Source organism: Anoplolepis gracilipes, chromosome 5 (assembly GCF_047496725.1).
Source record: "Anoplolepis gracilipes chromosome 5, ASM4749672v1, whole genome shotgun sequence".
Lineage (NCBI taxonomy): Eukaryota > Metazoa > Arthropoda > Insecta > Hymenoptera > Formicidae > Anoplolepis > Anoplolepis gracilipes.
The window spans coordinates 14,050,561-14,070,944 of NC_132974.1; the positions used below are offsets into that span (position 1 = coordinate 14,050,561).

The following is a 20,384-nucleotide window of genomic DNA, read 5'->3' on the forward strand; positions in this document are numbered from 1 at the left end:
TGCTTATAATTTCATTATTATTATATGATTTTTTATCTATGATCTGTGATTATTCGAATTTTTGAATAACAGTGAAGAAAAAGATAATTTCATATAATTTGAAATTATTCGGTAAAATTTTTCTCTACTTTATTTTTTAACAATGTATAAATTCTTATATATAACTATAATAAAGTTATAGTAAATACAATAAATATTATTGTCCATAACACACATATATAATAGGGTATAATACATATATAATAACATATATAATAACATAATAGAAATTATATATAAGAGAAAAGTATCTTTTAAATATTTTTAAATAGACATATTAAACATTTGGATGAGAAAACGTGCTGAAACTTTATGATGTACATATAAAAGTCGAATTAAATATATTTGTATATTTAAGTTCAAATTTTATAAATTTAAAAACTATACGAAATATAAAATATTATTTTCCAATAAAAAAAATATAAACATATACACACATGTATCATAATATGAACACATATACATGTAATTAAATATGAATTATTAATACAATATATAAAAACCATTTAGCATTTCAATATTTTAACTAATTTGAAGAGAGAGAAGACGAGAGAGAGAGTGAGAGAGAGAGGGAGAGGGAGAGGGGGAGAGAGAGAGAGAGAGAGAGAGAGAGAGAGAGAGAGAGAGAGAGAGAGAGAGAGAGAGAGACAAAGAGAGGATATAAGAAGAAAAGATATTCTATTATAATATTAATATTAACTTAAATTCATAAAGAAAACCATTTAAAATCTAGATACTTCATTTATCATCGCTTTAATAAAAAAAGTGAGTATTTAATCAATGAGTACAAAAGGTCACAGAATTTCGATACTTCTGAAAAATCTACGCGACTTTATGTATTAAATAGTTGTTCACATAATTTTTCATTATATTTTTATACGGGCAGAACAAAATAAAAAAAATTGAACCATAATATCACATATACAAATTGTTCAATTATTTTTTTGAAAAATCATTTAGCAGCGTAAATTATTAAAATCACTATCCGATATTATTGAAGACTACGGCTCAATAGATTGCACGAGTGATAAACACTTTGCAAAGCTATGTCAATCAAAGTATTTTGAGTTTACAAACGCATACTGTTTTCTTTTTTCTATTGTTTCATCATTATTATTATTATAATATAACAAAATTATTATTTATATACAATGTAATGATTAATGTAATGTTTAAATTATCATTTCTTACTCTTGTATTCATTTTCTATTAGAATTGAAACTTTGATACGTTATCTAATTTATGTGTAAGGTAGTCGATTTGAAATAAAGACAGGAACTGCTAGTAACTCCAGTAGTTATCTGCGCAGATATCGCATCAAGACGATCGATTCTTTAAAATGTCTCACATAAATTTCGATACTGTTGTCGATTTTAACTATCATCATAGCTGTTTATTACTACTTCTTTAAAAACTTAAATTTCTCTATGTAGTATACATTTAGAATTTATTAAATGTCACTATTTTATTAGTACACTCAAAGCCACAAAAGTGGCTCTGCGGCAGTCTAAAGGTTAAAATCGAACCTTTGATACGTGCTATCTAATATGCGTGTAAGGTAACTGATTGAGTCGAGTATATAAAGAAGGAACCGCTAGTAACTCCAGTAGTTATTTGTGTACATATGTGCTATCTAACGACATCGTATCAAGGCAATCGGTGTAATTCTTTAAAACGTTTGTCATGGATATTTGGATATTATTGTCAATTTTAGCTAGCACCATCGTTGCTTATTACTACTTATTTAAAAATTTAAATTTCTTCAAGAAGCATGGGATTCTTCACATACCACCGTGGCCTGTCGTTGGCAACATGGGGCCAGCTTTTTTCCGGCAGTTATCAATAGCCGAGCTTGTTCAGAAAATCTAAAATCTGAATTCAGACGCGAAATATGTCGGTTTCTTCGACAGCACGAATCCAGTAGTGGTGATTCGAGATCCGGATCTGATCAAGTCTATCGCCGTCAAGAATTTCGAATCGTTTCCCGATCATCGTATTTCTATCGATGCGGATTATAATCCACTCTGTTTTGTGGTAAGAATTTATCTTTCACTTGGTGGAAATAAATAGCGAGAAGTGAAGACTTTTGGCATTAGCGTTGATTCTATGAAGAATCCTACTAAAGAGTTTTACGTTTACGAAAGAGATGCTATGAATTTTGGTACTCTGCGCATCTTAAAATTCTATTTCATCAGAAGTATGCCGTCATCAAAATGTTGAGTATGAAATTAATTGGCAGTCATGTAGGCCAATTTTTCAAAGATGTTGTGGGGAATACGATAGACATCAGGGACGAAAAGATAATTACGTTTAAAATATGTTAAAATACGTGAAAAAAAACAAATCGCGAGCGCTGATTCATTATAGAAACTGTATTAAACACGTTTGTCTACTTGAATTTGAATTGTATAAATAAATGAATAATTAATAATTAAATTATATACATATAAATTAACGATACAAATATAATTAATATTAATTTAACAATACAATAAATAACTTATTGTACTCTAATAAAAAATTATTATATGTAATATATATAACACATAGCACATACTCTCTCTCTCTCTCTCTCTCTCTCTCTCTCTCTCTCTCTCTCTCTCTCTCTCTCTCTCTCTCTCTCTCTCTCTCTTTTTCTCTCTCTTTCTCTGTTTAAGCAAGGTAATTATTCATAAATAATGAAACTGGAAAAATAATAGGATATAAAATAATAGGATATTTCAATAATCATTTCTATATTTATTTTATATTTATTCATTTATTGAAACTTTATGATGTAAAAAAATAAAATATTAGCAAAAAATATAGAAATATAAATAACAGATGTACATATTCGAAAATTAAAATTCCGATATATAAAAATAATTGATGTATAAAAATAACTTTTGTTCTCAACTAGAAAAGTGCATGATTAAACCAAAGAATTTATTGGATGATTGTCAGGAGCGATATTTATCTCTACAGTGTGATAGAAGTTAAAGTTCAAATGGTTACATAACAGATATATTATACTAGGCAATATCGATACAAAATATTTGGTATACTATTGTATATTCCAATAGCAAAAATAAAAAACTTACTGTCAACAGTAAGTACAGTCATGTATTAGTAACATATATAATGTCATAATAACAGAAATATTATTATGAGAACATTTTAGTATTTTCTAAAAATTTTTCATATAATTTTTCATTGTATTTTTATATGTGTGCATAAAAAATAAAAAATTTCTTAAGATTGTATATAAATATATAAGTATATAAGTTGTGTATAATATATAAATAACTTTTCTGCAAATTTATTTATCAGAATGTATAGACATTAAATTCATTATCTGATATTATTCAAGATCAGCAAACTTCGCCAAAACTCAAAATTTTTCGAGTTTATAAAGATATATACTCATTTTTTTGGTAGAACAATAATTCTTGCTTATAAAATATTATTTTATTCTTTTTTTGCCTTGTAATTATATTTTTTATTTGATTTACATCATTAAAGTTTGAAGGAAATTGATACTGATTTTAGCGATCATCTGTATTTTTAAATAATAGTAAAAGAAAATATTATTTGATATAATAAAATTTCTTTTCACAAAAATGTCTAAATTCTTGTATATTAGTATGATAAAGTTATAAATACAATAGATATTATTGCAGTAGAAATTTTATGTAAGAATAAGACATTTTTTTATATATAGACAGAAAAATGTTTTTTTTAATATTTAGACAGAGAGTAGTATATTAAAATACACAGAAAAATATTATTCGAAAGTGCGTGCGTATATGTGTGTGTGCAAAAAAGATCATTATTGATAAATAATAAATATATGAGAAATAATTATTACATATGTACATATTTATTGAAATTTTAAGATATTTGTAAAATACAGAAAATAAAATATTACCAAAAAATATAGAAATATAAGAAATACACATGCCGAAATTGTGAACCTAAATTATAACTGATGCGTAAAAGTAGTTATTGTTCTTAACCCAAAAAAGAATAAAGTCATTAAATTGATGATGAGTGATGTATATTGTCAGAGTGATGTATATTCAGTTCTATATTACGATGGAAGTCAAGGTCAAAATGATTACATTGTTGTAAGAGAAACAAAGATTAAAATAGAAATGAACACATATCAAGTGCAAAACAGGATATTGCGAATTATGAATATGATCTCATGATAAATGAAAAGAAAAACTGATAAATATTATAAATATACATATACATTATAATAGAGATATATTTAATATGCATAATTAACAGAAATATAATTGACAAGATTAGCCAACAATTGAAACAATTGTTAAAAATTCTCTAACTTTAAATGTGTTAATAACTATTTTTGAATTTGCATATTAGTTTTTATTAGATTATATTAACTTTAATAATTCGGACACACATATTTCATTGTATTTGGCTAATAAACACAGACAGCTAAAAAGAAAACAATAAAAAATTTATGTTTCATAAATTATATTAGAGACTATAAATTCTGCAAATAATTTTTTCCTGAAAAATTTAATTCAAAATATATAAAAACATCTACCATTCAAAAGATGTAATTACTATTATGATAGCACCTTTTTATTATATAGAATTATATATGTATAACGCTATTTTATTAACATATATGGATATTATCATTATAATTGACCTACTCTTCGATATAACATTTAGTTACATAAACTTCATCAGAAACACGCGTAATTTTGCAAAACTGCACAATCATTATTCATAATTTGTCAATATTGTTAAATAAGCAGTATAAATGATAGGAGAGTAATAGCTTATAGATATCAAAATAAAGTTTATTTTGCAATTATTATCAGAATGACCCATGAATGACTTGCTGCACTTACAAAGTGTAGCAAATTTCAAAATATTATTATTATCGATAATATATCAGAACAAAACAGCAGTAAGGAAAATTGATCTTACAAACAAGAGTAGAGAAAAATATAAATTAGTTATAATAACAAAATGTTTTTACGTAACACTGTTTTATATAAAATCTTTTTAGTTTACACACTATATAACTATTCACTAAATAATACGATTTCCTTTGTTTTCGGATTCAAATGAAATACCTCCAGTAATATCAATGCGTATTCTTCTGATTAACTTTTCTAAAAGAATTTACATAAAATAACAACTCGTAAAATCATCTCAAAATAAAATACTTTACATATTATTTATTTTTCTTGTCATTTGTCATTATTGAATTTTGTTGAATGTTACAAATAAACCATAGGTATATATATATATATACAGTATTTTTAAATAAAGTTTTTCACGTTTAAAAATAATTCGATAATAAGATAAACAGTATTTTGATTACAAAGTACATTATTTTTTATATTGCCAATTAAATGTGGCTATATACATAAAAGTAGAAACCTGTTTTTTATATAGGTTTTTTGTAGGTTGAATAAACAAATATACAATTTTAAATCAAAACAGTAATAAGTAACTATAGCTTTCAAAACGAATTTTTATATTAATTATCACGTATGTATTAAACAAAAAAAATATTACATAATAAATACATAAGTGTTACATCGAAACAAAACATCTCAGCTGTCAGCCGAGAGAAGAGAAATTACTAAAATTATAAATTTTTAACAATAGATTGAATATATTTTAAATTGAACTTTTCAGGAAAGAGTTATTTAACTACATATAGTTGTCGAACCTATTAACCAATAAATCTGTTAAAAACTGGATTACTATAATCGTTACTGAAACAGAGATTCAATGATACGAAGTACTTATAACTGGACGGCTCACGTGTAAATACATGGATCTTCCTCAATGTTGCTACGCGAGTTACAGTTTAATAATAACATGTACAATTGCCATTTAATATTTAAATACTCGATACTCAATAAATATTTAATGTCAAACTCTGACAAGTAAATTAAGTCTAACAATTATAAATTTTTAATATTTATTCAAACATATAGATAGGATTTACATATATTTATAATATGAATTAATAAAAAACAAAAAAAATAATTTTACAAGTACTTATATAAAGTAATATGTAACGTGCTAAATTCAAATAAACTATATTGTTATTACGATTGCCATTGCGTTATAAGAATGATTTTTGTCATCGAGTATAAGATTATACTATAAAAAAAAAATATTTTGTTATTTTTATTTAAAATGCCTATGAATTTACAACATTATTAATCAATGTAGTTTCAAGCAAAGGATGCATATCGTTTCTTCGCTGAACATTTAACCAGAATCCACTTTCTGGTATTATTGTCCAGTGTTTTTTACTGAATTTCATTGGCATTGTAGTTTTTGCACATGGTTTCAACTCATATCGTGCTAATAGATAAAATAGTAAGATTTTAATCTCTAGCATAGCAAACCTATGAGCTATGCACATTCTTGGTCCTAATCCAAATGGCATATAGTACGGAGAGTTGTGATACATCTTGTTGTCTAAAAATCTTTCAGGACGAAACTTTTCCGGGTCATCATAGTACTTCGCATCATGATGGATCGCGAAAAGTGGAATCCAAAAAGTCATACCCTTCTTCATCGTGAAAGATTTCTCGCCTGGTAATGCGGCTGGTAATTCATAAGCTTTATCGCACACTCTTTCCAGTATAGGAATTGGTGGATATAATCTGAGGACTTCGTTTATCACCAGCTCTAAATATTCGAGTCGGTTAATAGTTTCATATGTCACGTCTCCATTTGACTCTTCCAGAATCTTGTCGATCTCTTGTCGCAATTTGATCTGAACGTCTGGGTTAGCTGCAAGTTCGTGAGCAGCGAAGGCCATGGCAGTTGAGCTAGTCTCGAAGCCACCAAAAAAAAAGATAAACGCTTGCGCGATCATGTCGTCGACATCAAGCTTTCTTCGACCTTCTTTGCCTCTGATATCCATCATCAATTGGATCATATCCGGACGGGTAACGTTCTCGGCATCACGAGTGGCGATAGTGGTTTTTATAATATTCTTGAAGAAATCCGTTACGTGACTATCTATAACTTTTATATTGAGAATTCGGCCGAGTGTCGGAAAGGATGAAAGAAAAATACATTTGATAGGCCGAGTTCCAAAGAAGTTAGTGGCCTCATTGCCGTAAGTATAAAACTTGTTGGTCGGATTCTTCATAGAATTGATCTTGATTCCAAACGCACATGTGGCGATAACATCATTTGTATATTTAGTGAAGGCATCTTTTACATCCATGTCGCTTTTATCTAGTGTCATAGATGTCAGAAAATTGGCAAAGTCCACAGCGCATTCTGTCATTAAAGTAAACATAATTTTTATCTTGCTGGATGTAAAAGAAGGGCTTAATAAAGTTCGCACGTCCCGCCACTTTTGTCCCTGAAGAGAAAACAGATTGTTTGCAAGCAAGGGTTCGTTCAATTCCAACAAGCTCTTGCGATCGGGAAACGTCTCGAAACTCTTTACAAGAACGGATTTAATTATTTCCGGATCACGAAGTAGAAAAATCGGACGTGTTGTAAAGTATAATCCAAGATATTTTGCGTCCGGATTGTCATTGTATAGCTTGTGAAGGAAATCGTTGAATGATATTCGACGAAATATAACTGGTGTCATGGAGCCGAGTATTGGAACAGACGGTACGTGAATGATACCATGTCTTTTAAAGAAATTGTAATTTTTAAACAGATAATGGATGCCAAGTGCACCAATCACTATTGATAATAATATTGAGCAGTATTCCATGGTATGATTGTTATTTCAAATTTTCGTTGCAATTTAAGAAATGTTAGCGAAACTTGATGTACCGCGATATTGTTACTATGAACCGCTGCGGTCAACTGTTCATATAGCAGCGTATCTCGTAATATAACCGTTGATTTTTCTGATGCAAAAGCATTTAAACTGACATTATGTAATATAAATGATATATACAGGCAGTATTGCTATTCTGCTTCATTAATAAAGTATGAGTATTTCTTTACCAACTAATGATTTTTATGTATTTCTTTACCAACCGATGATTTCTATGTATTATAATATATAGAAAATAATTAATATAATAATATATGTATGTACATATTATTAATAATAATAATAATAAAATATGTAGTTACATATTGTTATATTTTTTTATGTTAGAATTGTACAATTTATTTCTGCAATCTGTATAAAGTAAAATTTTTATTTATATAATTATATAGGTAACTATATATTTATTCAATTTCTAATATAAAAAATAACGTGCTTTGCAATTAAATTGATGTTTGTATTATTCAAATTATTTTTAATTATAGAAAACTTTATGTAAATATTTATATAAATATGAAATTTGTACATGTAATATTTATATAAATATGAGTATGTAAAGGATTGATTTAAAACGTTCAAAAAAAAGGATAAGAAAAAGAATGAGAAAATGAAAAGAAAAAAAAGGAAAATAGAAGTAAGTAACATTATACAAGGTGTACCAATCACGAATGATAATAGTATTGACCAGTATTTAATGACACAAGAATATTATCTCAAAGTGTCATCGGAATTTGTTTGTGAAATGCCTAGCGAAACTTGATTTGGCACACTAACGATAATGTTACCACGAGCCATTGTAGGCTGCTGTTCTTATACATATAATCGTTTCATGTTTCGCAATATATCCACGGAGTTTTTTCAATGGAGAAGGTTGTACGCACTGACCTTGCGTAAAATTAATATATTAGTGCTGACGGAACATTTTTTTGCGTTTATATTTTACAGATTAATAAGTTTTGGATATTTCGTTATTTATGTATTATACATATGTGATAAAGGTAAACTTTATTATAGATTTACGTACAATTGCGCGCAACTGCATAATCATTATTTACAGTTTGTTATTGCAATATCGACAAATAAAAATCAACAATAAACGATAGAAGGATAATAGTTTCCGCTTTTTTTATATTCACACTCGCGAATAATTTGCGGCGCAAAATAATGACGTGTAAATTGCAATACCATTACAGTCGTGATAGTATCAATTAAGCTGCGTTAAGAAATAAATCCTGGTAAGAAACTGTCAGCTAAATAAAATAACAAAATATCTTTATAAAACGTTATTTTGGACGAGACATATTTGACTCACGTATAACTAAAACGTATAGTTTATCTTATTTTTTTTTTTTAATTTAAATAAAATATTTCAAGTAACATAGATGCGTCCCTTTCTAATAAGATAATTTTTTTGAAAGTATAAGTATAAAAAAAATCTTAAGTAAAATAATCTGAAAATAACATATTTTTACATGTCATTTACTTTTATTGTTATTTCTCATCTCTTTTTTCTTATCCTTTTTTTTTTATAGAGTTCTACAAATAAATCCTTTACATGCACGCAATATTTATATAAAGTTTTCTACCATTAAAAATAATTCGATAATAACATAAACAGCAATTTAATTGTAAAGTATATTATTTTTTATATTAAAAATTGAATGTGCATACAGATATCTATATATGAATAAAAATTTTACTTTATACAGATAGCACAAATAAATTACGCAAGTCTCACATCAAAAGTATAATAATATGTATAAATAACAAATTATAATTTTTTCAAAGGACTTGGTGTTATTCATACATATTCATACATATATATATGCTATTAAATATCGTGTATGCATTACATAAAACTCACTAGTAGATAAAAAAACATTCATGATTAATCCAGGAAAAAGTAAGATTGGTTTCGTCAATATCAACCATTACAATTACATAATGTAAAGTACATCATTTTTGCATGAGAAAATTCTGCGGGTATAATAGAAGATACGAAGCTGTCGTACGAACAGTTGTACAAACAGTTGCTCACAGCAACTTCGTAGTAACAATATCGCGCTACATCAACTTTTCTATTTCGCAAACAAATTGCAATGACAATTTGAAATAACAATTATTATGGAATTCTGGTCGATATTGTTATCAATCGTGCTTGGTACACTTGGCATCTATTATCTGTTTAGAAATTACAATTTCTTCAAAAGACATGGTATCATTCACGTACCACCTGTTCCAATACTGGGCTCCATGACATCAGTTATATTTCGCCGAACATCATTTGTCGATTGCATTCAAAAGTTATACAATGACAATCCAGGTGCAAAATATTTTGGATTCTATGCTACGACAAATCCAGTTTTTTTTCTTCGTGATCTAGACATTATTAAATCGATTCTTGTGAAGGATTTCGAGGCTTTTCCCAATCGTCGAGGTTTAAGTGATTCGAACGAACCTTTATTTGCGAATAATCTATTTTCTCTTCAGGGACAAAAGTGGCGAGATGTGCGAACTTTATTAAGCCCTTCTTTTACATCCAGCAAAATAAAAATAATGTTTACCTTGATGTCGGAATGCGCTGTGGACTTCGCTAATTTTCTGTCGACATCTATACCAGCGGAAAAACGCGACATGGATATGAAGGATACCTTCGCTAAATATACGAATGATGTCATCGCTACATGTGCTTTTGGAATCAAGATTAATTCTATGAAGAATCCAACGAACAAATTTTATATTTACGGGAAAGACGCAACTAACTTTGGGGCTCGCACTCTTAAATTTATTTTTCTTAGAACTTTTCCGACGCTCTGCCGAATTCTCAAAATAAAGTTTATAGAGAATCATATATCGGATTTCTTCAAGGACATTATAGAGACTACAATCGCCACTCGTGACGTCGAGCACATTACGCGTCCAGATATGCTTCAGTTGATGATGGATGTCAGGAAGAAAGAAGATCGGAGGAAGCTTGATATCGACGACATGGTAGCGCAAGCGTTTATTTTTTTTTTTGGTGGCTTTGAGACTGGCTCAACTGCCATGGCCTTTGCAGCTTACCAACTTGCAGCTAACCCAGACATTCAGACCAAATTGCGGCAAGAGATCGACAAGGTTCTGGAAGAGTCGAATGGAGACGTGACATATGAAACTATTAATCGCCTCGAATATTTAGATCTGGTGACAAACGAAACTCTTAGATTACATCCACCAGTAGCCTTTTTAGACAGAAAATGTGACAAAGATTATGAATTGCCACCTGCATTACCAGGCGAGAAGCCTTTCACTATGAAGAAGGGTATGCTCTTATGGGTTCCAGTTTTCGCGATTCATCGTGATCCAAAGTATTATAATGATCCGGAAAAATTTTGTCCTGAAAGATTTTTAGACAAGATGTATCACAACTCTCCGTGCTACTTGCCATTTGGATTAGGGCCAAGAATGTGTATAGCTAACAGATTTGCCTTGCTAGAGATTAAAATCTTACTATTTCATCTATTAGCACGATGTGAGCTGAAACCATGCGCGAAAACTACATGGCCAATGAAATTCAGTAAAAAAAGCATAGTAATAATGCCAGAAGGTGGATTCTGGTTGAATGTGCAGCAGAGAAGTGATATGCATCCTGCGTTGAAATCTACAACAGCTACTGGTGTTGCTAAATCTTAGAAAACATTTGAAGTAATATTTATAGAAAGTTTTATTAAAAAATAGTTATTTATGTATGATGATAAAAACTTATATAACTTTCTTGCAATATAATTCAAGTTATTTTATATCATAAACAGTTGTAAAAGATTATTCATTTATTTATTCTACTATTGTTTATTTCATAACATTCGTATCGCATAAATAATTATAAATCTTCTTTTTATAAATTGTGCAAGTGTTTAGTAATTAATAATTAATAAAAAGTTGTTAAAATTCGATTAAATTCATTATTAAATATTTAAATTTAAATGTCAATTTTATATGTCACAAATTATAGCTACATTTATTATAATATTCAAAGTATTATTTTTTTGTACTACAATAGTCAAGTTTTATGTATTAAATAAAGTATTAGGTTTGGGTACATGTTAAAGAAGTGAGCATCAAATCAATGAGTATAGAGGAAAAAAAGTAAATTTTGATTTTCTTTTTTCTTGCAAAATTGTTCATTGTATTTTTATACGTGTACATAAAAAATATAAAATTTTAAAGATAAAATTGTATATTTAAATATTTAAATATATAAGTATATAAATAACTTTTCTCAAAATTTATTTATCATAATGTATAGATTATTAAATTTATTATTCGATATCCAAGACGAGCAGCTATGATTCGCAAAACTATGCCAATCAAAGTTTTTCGACTTTATAAACTTATATACTGATTTTTTTAGTAAAACAATTTTTACTTATAAAATATTTTTTTTCTTTTTTTGCCGTATTTTTGTAATTGTATTTTATATTTGATTTTTATAATTAGAGTTTCAGAGAAATTGATACTGATTTTTGCGTTCATCTATATTTTTAAATAATAGTAAAAGAAAATATTATTTGATAGAAAAATTCCTTTTCACAAAAATGTCTAAATTCTTATATATTAGTATGATAAAATTATATTATAAATACAATACATATTGTTACAGCAAAAATTTTATGTGAGAATAAGACATTTTTTATATATAGACAGAAAAATGTTTTTTTTTTTTTTTTTTAATATTTAGAGAGTAGTATATTAAAATACACAAAAAAATATTATTCGAAAGTGCGTGCGTATATGTGTATGTGCAAAAAAGATCATTATTGATAAATAATAAATATAAGTAGTGGGGAAAGTAATATAAGATATGAGAAATTATTAATTATTAATTATTATATGTATTTATTGAAATTTTAAGATATTTGTAAAATACAGAAAATAAAATATTACTAAAAAATAAAGAAATATATGTAATACACATGCCGAAATTGTGAACCTAAATTATTACTGATACGTAAAAGTAGCTATTGTTTTTAACTCAAAAAAGAATAAAGTCATTTAAATGAAGAGTGTGTATATTGTTAGAGTGGTGTATATTTAGCTCTATATTACGATGGAAATCAAGGTCAAAATAATTACATTGTCGTAAGAAAATCGAAGATTAAAATAGAAATAGACGCAGATCAAGTGCAAAACAGGATATTGCGAATTATGAATATGATCTCATGATAAATGAAAAGAAAAATTGATAAATATTATAAATATACATATACATTATAATAGAGATATTAATAGAGATATATTTAATATGCATAATTAACAGAAATATAATTGACAAGATTAACCAACAATTGAAACAATTGTTAAAAACTCTCTAACTTTAAATGTGTTAATAATCATTTTTGAATTTGCATATTAGTTTTTAGATTATATTGACTTAAATAATTTAAACATATATTTCATTGTATTTGACCAATAAACGCACAAACAGCTAAAAAGAAAACAATAAAAAATTTATGTTTCATAAATTATATTAGAGACTATAAATTCTGCAAATAATTTTTTCCTGAAAAATTTAATTCAAAATATATAAAAACATCTACCATTCAAAAGATGTAATTACTATTATGATAGCACCTTTTTATTATATAGAAATATATATGTATAACGCTATTTTATTAGCATACATGTATCATATAATTAACGTACTCTTCGATATAACATTTACGTATATAAACTTCATCAGAATGACGCGTAGTTTCGCAAACCTGTATAATCATTATTCATATACTTATATGTAAGTATAGAAACTTGTTTTTTATATTACGTTTTCTGTAGGTTGAATAAACAAATATACAATTTTATTTCAAAACAGTAACAAGTAACTATAGTTTTAGACACGACTTTTTATATTAATTATCACGTGTGTATTAAATAAAAAAAATATTACATAAATACATAAGTGTTACATCGAAACAAAACATCTCAGCTGTCCGCCGAGGGAAGAGAAATAAGTCGCTGTGCACGTAAACACATGTTAATAAGATTATTTAACATGTATTTTTTTGTGAAACAGACGCAATTACTATAATTATAATTTTTAACAATAGATTGAACAAATTTCAAATTGAACTTTTCGGCAAAGAGTTATTTATCTACATATATAGTTGTCGAACCTATTAACCTATAAATCTATTAAAAACTGGATTAATATAATATATCGTTACTGAAACAAAGATTCAAAACGATAATACGAGGTGCTTACAACTGGATGGCTCACGTATAAATACATGGATCTTCCTCAATGTCGCTACGCGAGTAGAGTGTAATAATAACATATGCAATTGCCATTTAATATTTAAATACTCGATACTCGATAAATATTTAATATCAAACTCTGACAAATAAATTAATTCTGACAATTATTAATTTTTAACATTTATTCAAACAAATAGGTTTTACAGATATTTACAATATAAATTAAGAAAAACAAAAATAATATTTTTACAAGTACTTATACAAAGTAATATGTAACGTGTTAAATTTAAATAAACTATATTGTTATTACGATTGCTATTGCGTTATAAGAATGATTTTTGTCATCGAGTATAAGATTATACAATAAAAAAATATTTTTTGTTATTTTTATTTAAAATGCCTATGAATTTGCAACATTATTAATCAATGTAGTTTCAAGCAAAGGATGCATATCGTTTCTTCGCTGAACATTTAACCAGAATCCACTTTCAGGCCTTATTGTTAAACTTTTTTTGCTAAATTTCATTGGCAACATAGTTTTCGCACACGGTTTCAGCTCGCATCGTGCTAATAAGTGAAACAATAAGATTTTAATCTTCAGCATGGCAAACCTATAAGCTATGCACATTCTTGGCCCTAATCCAAATGGCATGTAGTACGGAGAGTTGTGATACATTTTGTTGTCTAAAAATCTTTCGGGACGAAACTTTTCCGGATCATCATAGTACTTCGCATCATGATGAATCGCGTAAAGTGGAATCCAAAAAGTCATACCCTTCTTCATAGTGAAAGATTTCTCGCCTGGTAATGCAGGTGGTAATTCATAAGCTTTATTGCACACTCTTTCTAAAGCAGGAACTGGTGGATATAATCTGAGAACTTCGTTTATCACCAGCTCTAAATATTCGAGTCGGTTAATAGTTTCATATGTCACTTCTCCGTTTGACTCTACTAGAACCTTATCGATCTCTTGTCGCAACTTGGTCTGAACGTCCGGATTAGCCGCAAGTTCATGAGCTGCGAAGGACATCGTGGTCGAACTGGTATCGAAGCCACCGAAGAAAAATATAAACGCTTGTGCGATCATATCGTCGACATCAAGTTCTGTTCGACCTTCTTTGCCTCTGATATCCATTATCAATTGAATCATATCCGGACGGGTAATATTTTCGGCATCACGAGTGGCAATAGTGGTTTTTATAATATCCTTGAAGAAATCCGTTACATGACTATCTATAACTTTTATATTGAGAATTCGCCCGAGCGTCGAAAATGTTTTAAGAAGAGAAATTCTGATAGGCCGAGTTTCCAAGAAGTTAGTCGCTTCATTGCCGTAAGTATAAAACTTGTTGGTCGGATCTTTCATAGAATTGATCTTGATTCCAAACGCACATGTGGCGATAACATCATTTGTATATTTAGTGAAGATGTCTTTTGTATTCATGTCGGTTTTATCCAGTGTCATAGATGTCAGAAAATTGGCAAAGTCCACAGCGCATTCCGACATCAAGGTGAACATCATTTTCATCTTGCTGGATGTAAAAGAAGGGTTTAATAAAGTTCGCACGTCTCGCCACTTTTGTTCGCGAAGAGAAAACAGGGTGTTTACTAGCAAGGGATCGTTCAAATCGGCGAAGCCGATGCGATCGGGAAACGTCTTGAAATTCTTCACAAGAATGGATTTAATTATTTCCGGATCACGAAGTAGAAAAATCGGATTTGTTGTAAAGTATAATCCAAAATATTTTGCGTCTGGATTGTCATTGTATAGCTTGTGCAGGAAATCGTTGAATGATAATCGACGAAATATAACTGATGTCACGGAGCCCAATATTGGAACAGACGGTACGTGAATGATACCGTGTCTTTTGAAAAAATTGTAATTTTTAAACAGATAATGGATGCCAAGTGCACCAATCACGATTGATAACAATATCCACCAATATTCCATGATATGATTGTTATTTCAAATTTTCGTTGCAATTTGTTTAAGAAATGTTAGCGAAACTTGATGTAGCACGATATTGTTATTATGAATCGCTGTGGTCAACTGATCACATAACAGTTTGTTATCTCGTAATATAATCGTATTTTTCTGATGCAAAAACATTTAAACTGACATCATGTAATGTAATATGAATGATTGATGCAAACGGGATTGATATTATGCTCGATTAATAAAGTATGAGTGCTTTTTTACCAACCGATGATTTTTATGTATTATAATATATAGACGATAATTAATAATACATGTACATATTATTAATAATAATAATAAAATATGTAGTTACATATTGTTATATTTTTTTATGTTAGAATTGTGCAATTCATTTCTGCAATTTGTATAAAGTAAAATTTTTATTTATATAATTATATAGGTAACTATATATGTGCTTAATTTCCAATATAAAAAATAACGTGCTTTGTAATTAAATTACTATTTGTGTTATTTAAATTATTTTTAATTATAGCAAAACTTTATATAAATATTTATATAAATATTATATTTATACGTATAATATTTATTTAAATATGAGTATGTAAAGGATTTATTTAAAGTTTAAAGCATTCAAAAAAATAGGATAAGAAAAAGAATGAGAAAATAGAGAAAAGAATGAAAATAGAAGTAAGTAACATTGCACAAAGAGATCACGATTGATAATAATATTGACCATTTCATGACACAAGAATGTTATCTGAAATTGTCATCGGAATTTGTTTGTAAAATGCCTAGCGAAACTTGATTTAGCACACTAATGCTAATGTTACCACAAGCCATTGTGGGCTGCTATTCTTATTACATATAATCGTTTCATATTTCATAATATATCCACGGAGTTTTCCGATGTAGAAGGTTGTAAGCACTGATATTGCATACAATTAATATATTAGTGTTGACGGAACATTTTTGCGTTTATATTTTACAGATTAATAAGTTTTGGATATTTCGTTATTTATGTATTATACATATGTGATAAACGTAAACTTTATTATAGATTTACGTATAATTGCGCACAACTGCATAATCATTATTTAGAGTTTGTTATTTCAAATAAAAATCGACAATAAATGATAGGAAAGTAATAGTTTTTTAAAGTAAAGTCAAAGTATAATTTACGCATTTTTATATTCAAACTCTTGTGAGTAATTTGCTGCGATAAATGATGACGCATAAATTGCAATATCATAAGAGTCGTGATAGTATCAGCAAATAAGCGTGATAATGTCAACATTACATCGTGTTAGTATCAATGCAACGATAAGAAACATATCTAACGAACAAATGCAGGGAACATAAGAAACTGAATTCAGTTAAAATAAAATAACAAAATATCTTTATAAAACGCTATTTTGGACGAGATATATTTGGTTCGCATATAATTAAACTGTATAATTTTTCTTACCTTTTTAAATAAAATATCTCAAGTAACATAGATGCGTTTTTTTCTAATAAGATAATTTTTCTTTGTAGGTATAAAAAAAATCTCCAGTAAAATAATCTGAAAATAAAATACTTTTATATGTTATTTACTTTTGTAGTTATTTCTCATCTGTATTTTCTTATCCTTTTTTATTGAATTCTATAAATAAATCCTTCATATGCACACAATATTTATATAAAGTTTTCTATAATTAAAAATAATTCGATAATAACATAAATTTAATTTCAGCAATTTAATTGTAAAGCATATAATTTTTTATATTGGAAATTAAACGTGTATATAGTTATCTATATATAAATAAAAATTTTACTTATACAGATTGCCCAAATAAATTGCACAATTCTGACATCAAAAGCATAACAATATGTAAGAATAACAAATTATAAATTCTTCAAAAAACATAATGTTATTCATATATATTCAGGTATTCATAATATGATACACACACTCTATGTATGTATATATATATATATACATATATATATGCTATTAAATATCGTGTACACATTACATAAAAGTCATTAGTAGATAAAAAAATAATCATGGTTCATCGAATATCAATGTATCCCATCAGTGCATCAACTATTAATGTTACGTAATGTAAAGTTTTTGCATAAAAAGTATCTGCAAGTAAGTATATTACGAGATACGAAGCTGTCGTACAAAACAGTTGCTCGCAGCGGTTCGTGCTAACAATACCGTACTACAGCAAGTTTTAGCATCAATTCGCAAACCAATTGCAATAACAATTTGAAATAACAATTACCATGGAATACTGGTCAATATTGTTATCACTCGTGCTTGGTGTACTTGGCATCCATTATCTGTTTAGAAATTACAATTTCTTCAAAAGACATGGTGTCATTCACGTACCATTTGTTCCAATACTGGGCTCCATGACATCAGTTATATTTCGTCGAACATCATTTGTCGATTGCATTCAAAAGTTATACAATGACAATCCAGGTACAAAATATTTTGGATTCTATGCTACGACAAATCCGGTTTTTTTTCTTCGTGATCTAGACATTATTAAATCGATTCTTGTGAAAGACTTCGAGGCTTTTCCCGATCGTCGAGGTTTCAATGATTTGAACGAACCCTTACTCGGGAACAATCTGTTTTCTCTTCACGGACAAAAGTGGCGAAACGTACGAACTTTATTAAGCCCTTCTTTTACATCCAGCAAGATGAAAATGATGTTCACTTTGATGTCGGAATGCGCTGTGGACTTCGCTAATTTTCTGTCGACATCTATACCAGCGGAAAAACGCGACATGGATATGAAAGATACCTTCACAAAATATACGAATGATGTCATCGCTACATGTGCTTTTGGAATCAAAATTGATTCTATGACGAATCCAACGAACAAGTTTTATATTTACGGTAAAGAGGCAACTAGCTTCTTTGGCACTCGCACCCTTAAATTTATTTTTCTTAGAACTTTTTCGACGCTCGGTCGAATTCTCAATATAAAACTTATAGATAGGCACGTAACGGATTTCTTCAAGGACATTATAAAGAATACAATCGCCACTCGTGACGTCAAACACATTACACGTCCAGATATGCTTCAGTTGATGATGGAGATCAGGGGTAAAGAAGGTCGGAGAGAACTTGATATGGACGACATGATAGCGCAAGCGTTTGTATTTTTCTTCGGTGGCTTCGACACCAGTTCGACCGCGATGTCCTTCGCAGCTCATGAACTTGCGGCTAATCCAGACGTTCAGACCAAGTTACGACAAGAGATTGACAAGGTTTTGGAAGAGTCAAACGGGGAAGTGTCTTATGAAGCTATTAACCGGCTCGAATATTTAGAATTAGTGGTAAACGAAACTCTCAGATTATATCCACCAGTAAGCTTTTTAGAAAGGATGTGCGACAAGGCTTATGAATTACCACCCGCATTACCAGGCGAGATGTCTTTCACTACGAAGAAGGGTATGACTTTTTGGATTCCAGTATTCGCGATTCATCGTGATGCGAAGTACTATGATGATCCGGAAAAATTTCGTCCTGAAAGATTTTTAGACAAGATGTACCACAACTCTCCGTGCTACATGCCATTTGGATTAGGGCCAAGAATGTGTATAGCTAACAGATTTGCCTTGCTAGAGATTAAAATCTTACTGTTTCACCTGTTAGCGCGATGTGAGCTAAAACCATGCGCGAAAACTACATTGCCAATGAAATTTAACAAAAAAAATTTGATAATAATGCCAGAAGATGGATTCTGGTTGAATGTTCAGCGGAGAAGTGATATAAATCCCGAGTTGGAATCTATAATGGCTAATGATAGTGCTAAGTCTTAGAAAATATTTTAAGTAATATTTGTAGATAGTTTTATCAAAAAAATAGTTATTTATGTATTATAATAGAAACCAGTTTCTTATAATATAATTCGAGTTATTTCAATATCGTAAACAGCCGTATAAGATTGTTCATTTTTTATTATTGTTTATTTCATAAAATTCGTATTGCGTAAATAGTTAAAAATTTTCTTTTTTTAAATTTGGCAGGTATTAAGTAATTAGTAATTAATAAATGTATAATTTGTTAGAAACTGTTATTATTCGATATTATTAAATATTTAAATTTGAATGTCAATTACACACGTCATAAATTATAGCTACATTTATTCAAAACATTCTTTTTATTGCGACAGTTGTCAAATTTTTATGTATTAAATTCTTTTAATTGACTAACTTTTAGTATTATTTATAATATTTTTATTAAAATTCTTTATCTAAATATTATACGTATATTTTATGTTTTTATATAGGCTTTAAAGTACATACATATATGTTACATTAAAATTTGCATAGACTAATTTTATGTTTTGCTATACATATGTATGTGTACTTACA

At 28.3% G+C, this 20,384-nt stretch overlaps 3 protein-coding genes and 1 pseudogene across 3 annotated transcripts; 2 read left to right on the forward strand and 2 right to left on the reverse strand.

Annotated features, from left to right (window-relative positions):
- Positions 1 to 42: 42 nt before the first annotated feature.
- Positions 43 to 11,563, forward strand: LOC140666219 (cytochrome P450 9e2-like; annotated as a pseudogene).
- LOC140666212 (cytochrome P450 9e2-like) lies at positions 3,715 to 7,918 on the reverse strand. Its single transcript, XM_072893139.1, has one exon. It carries the CDS (start codon positions 7,769 to 7,771, stop codon positions 6,221 to 6,223), a length of 1,551 nt encoding a protein of 516 aa, XP_072749240.1. The 5' UTR covers positions 7,772 to 7,918; the 3' UTR covers positions 3,715 to 6,220.
- Positions 11,564 to 13,351: 1,788 nt separating the features above from the next.
- On the reverse strand, positions 13,352 to 16,025 carry LOC140666220 (cytochrome P450 9e2-like). Its single transcript, XM_072893153.1, has one exon. It carries the CDS (start codon positions 16,017 to 16,019, stop codon positions 14,469 to 14,471), a length of 1,551 nt encoding a protein of 516 aa, XP_072749254.1. The 5' UTR covers positions 16,020 to 16,025; the 3' UTR covers positions 13,352 to 14,468.
- Positions 16,026 to 18,156: 2,131 nt separating this feature from the next.
- LOC140666211 (cytochrome P450 9e2-like) lies at positions 18,157 to 20,175 on the forward strand. The gene has a single exon (XM_072893137.1). It carries the CDS (start codon positions 18,279 to 18,281, stop codon positions 19,827 to 19,829), a length of 1,551 nt encoding a protein of 516 aa, XP_072749238.1. The 5' UTR covers positions 18,157 to 18,278; the 3' UTR covers positions 19,830 to 20,175.
- The last annotated feature ends 209 nt before the right edge of the window (positions 20,176 to 20,384 follow it).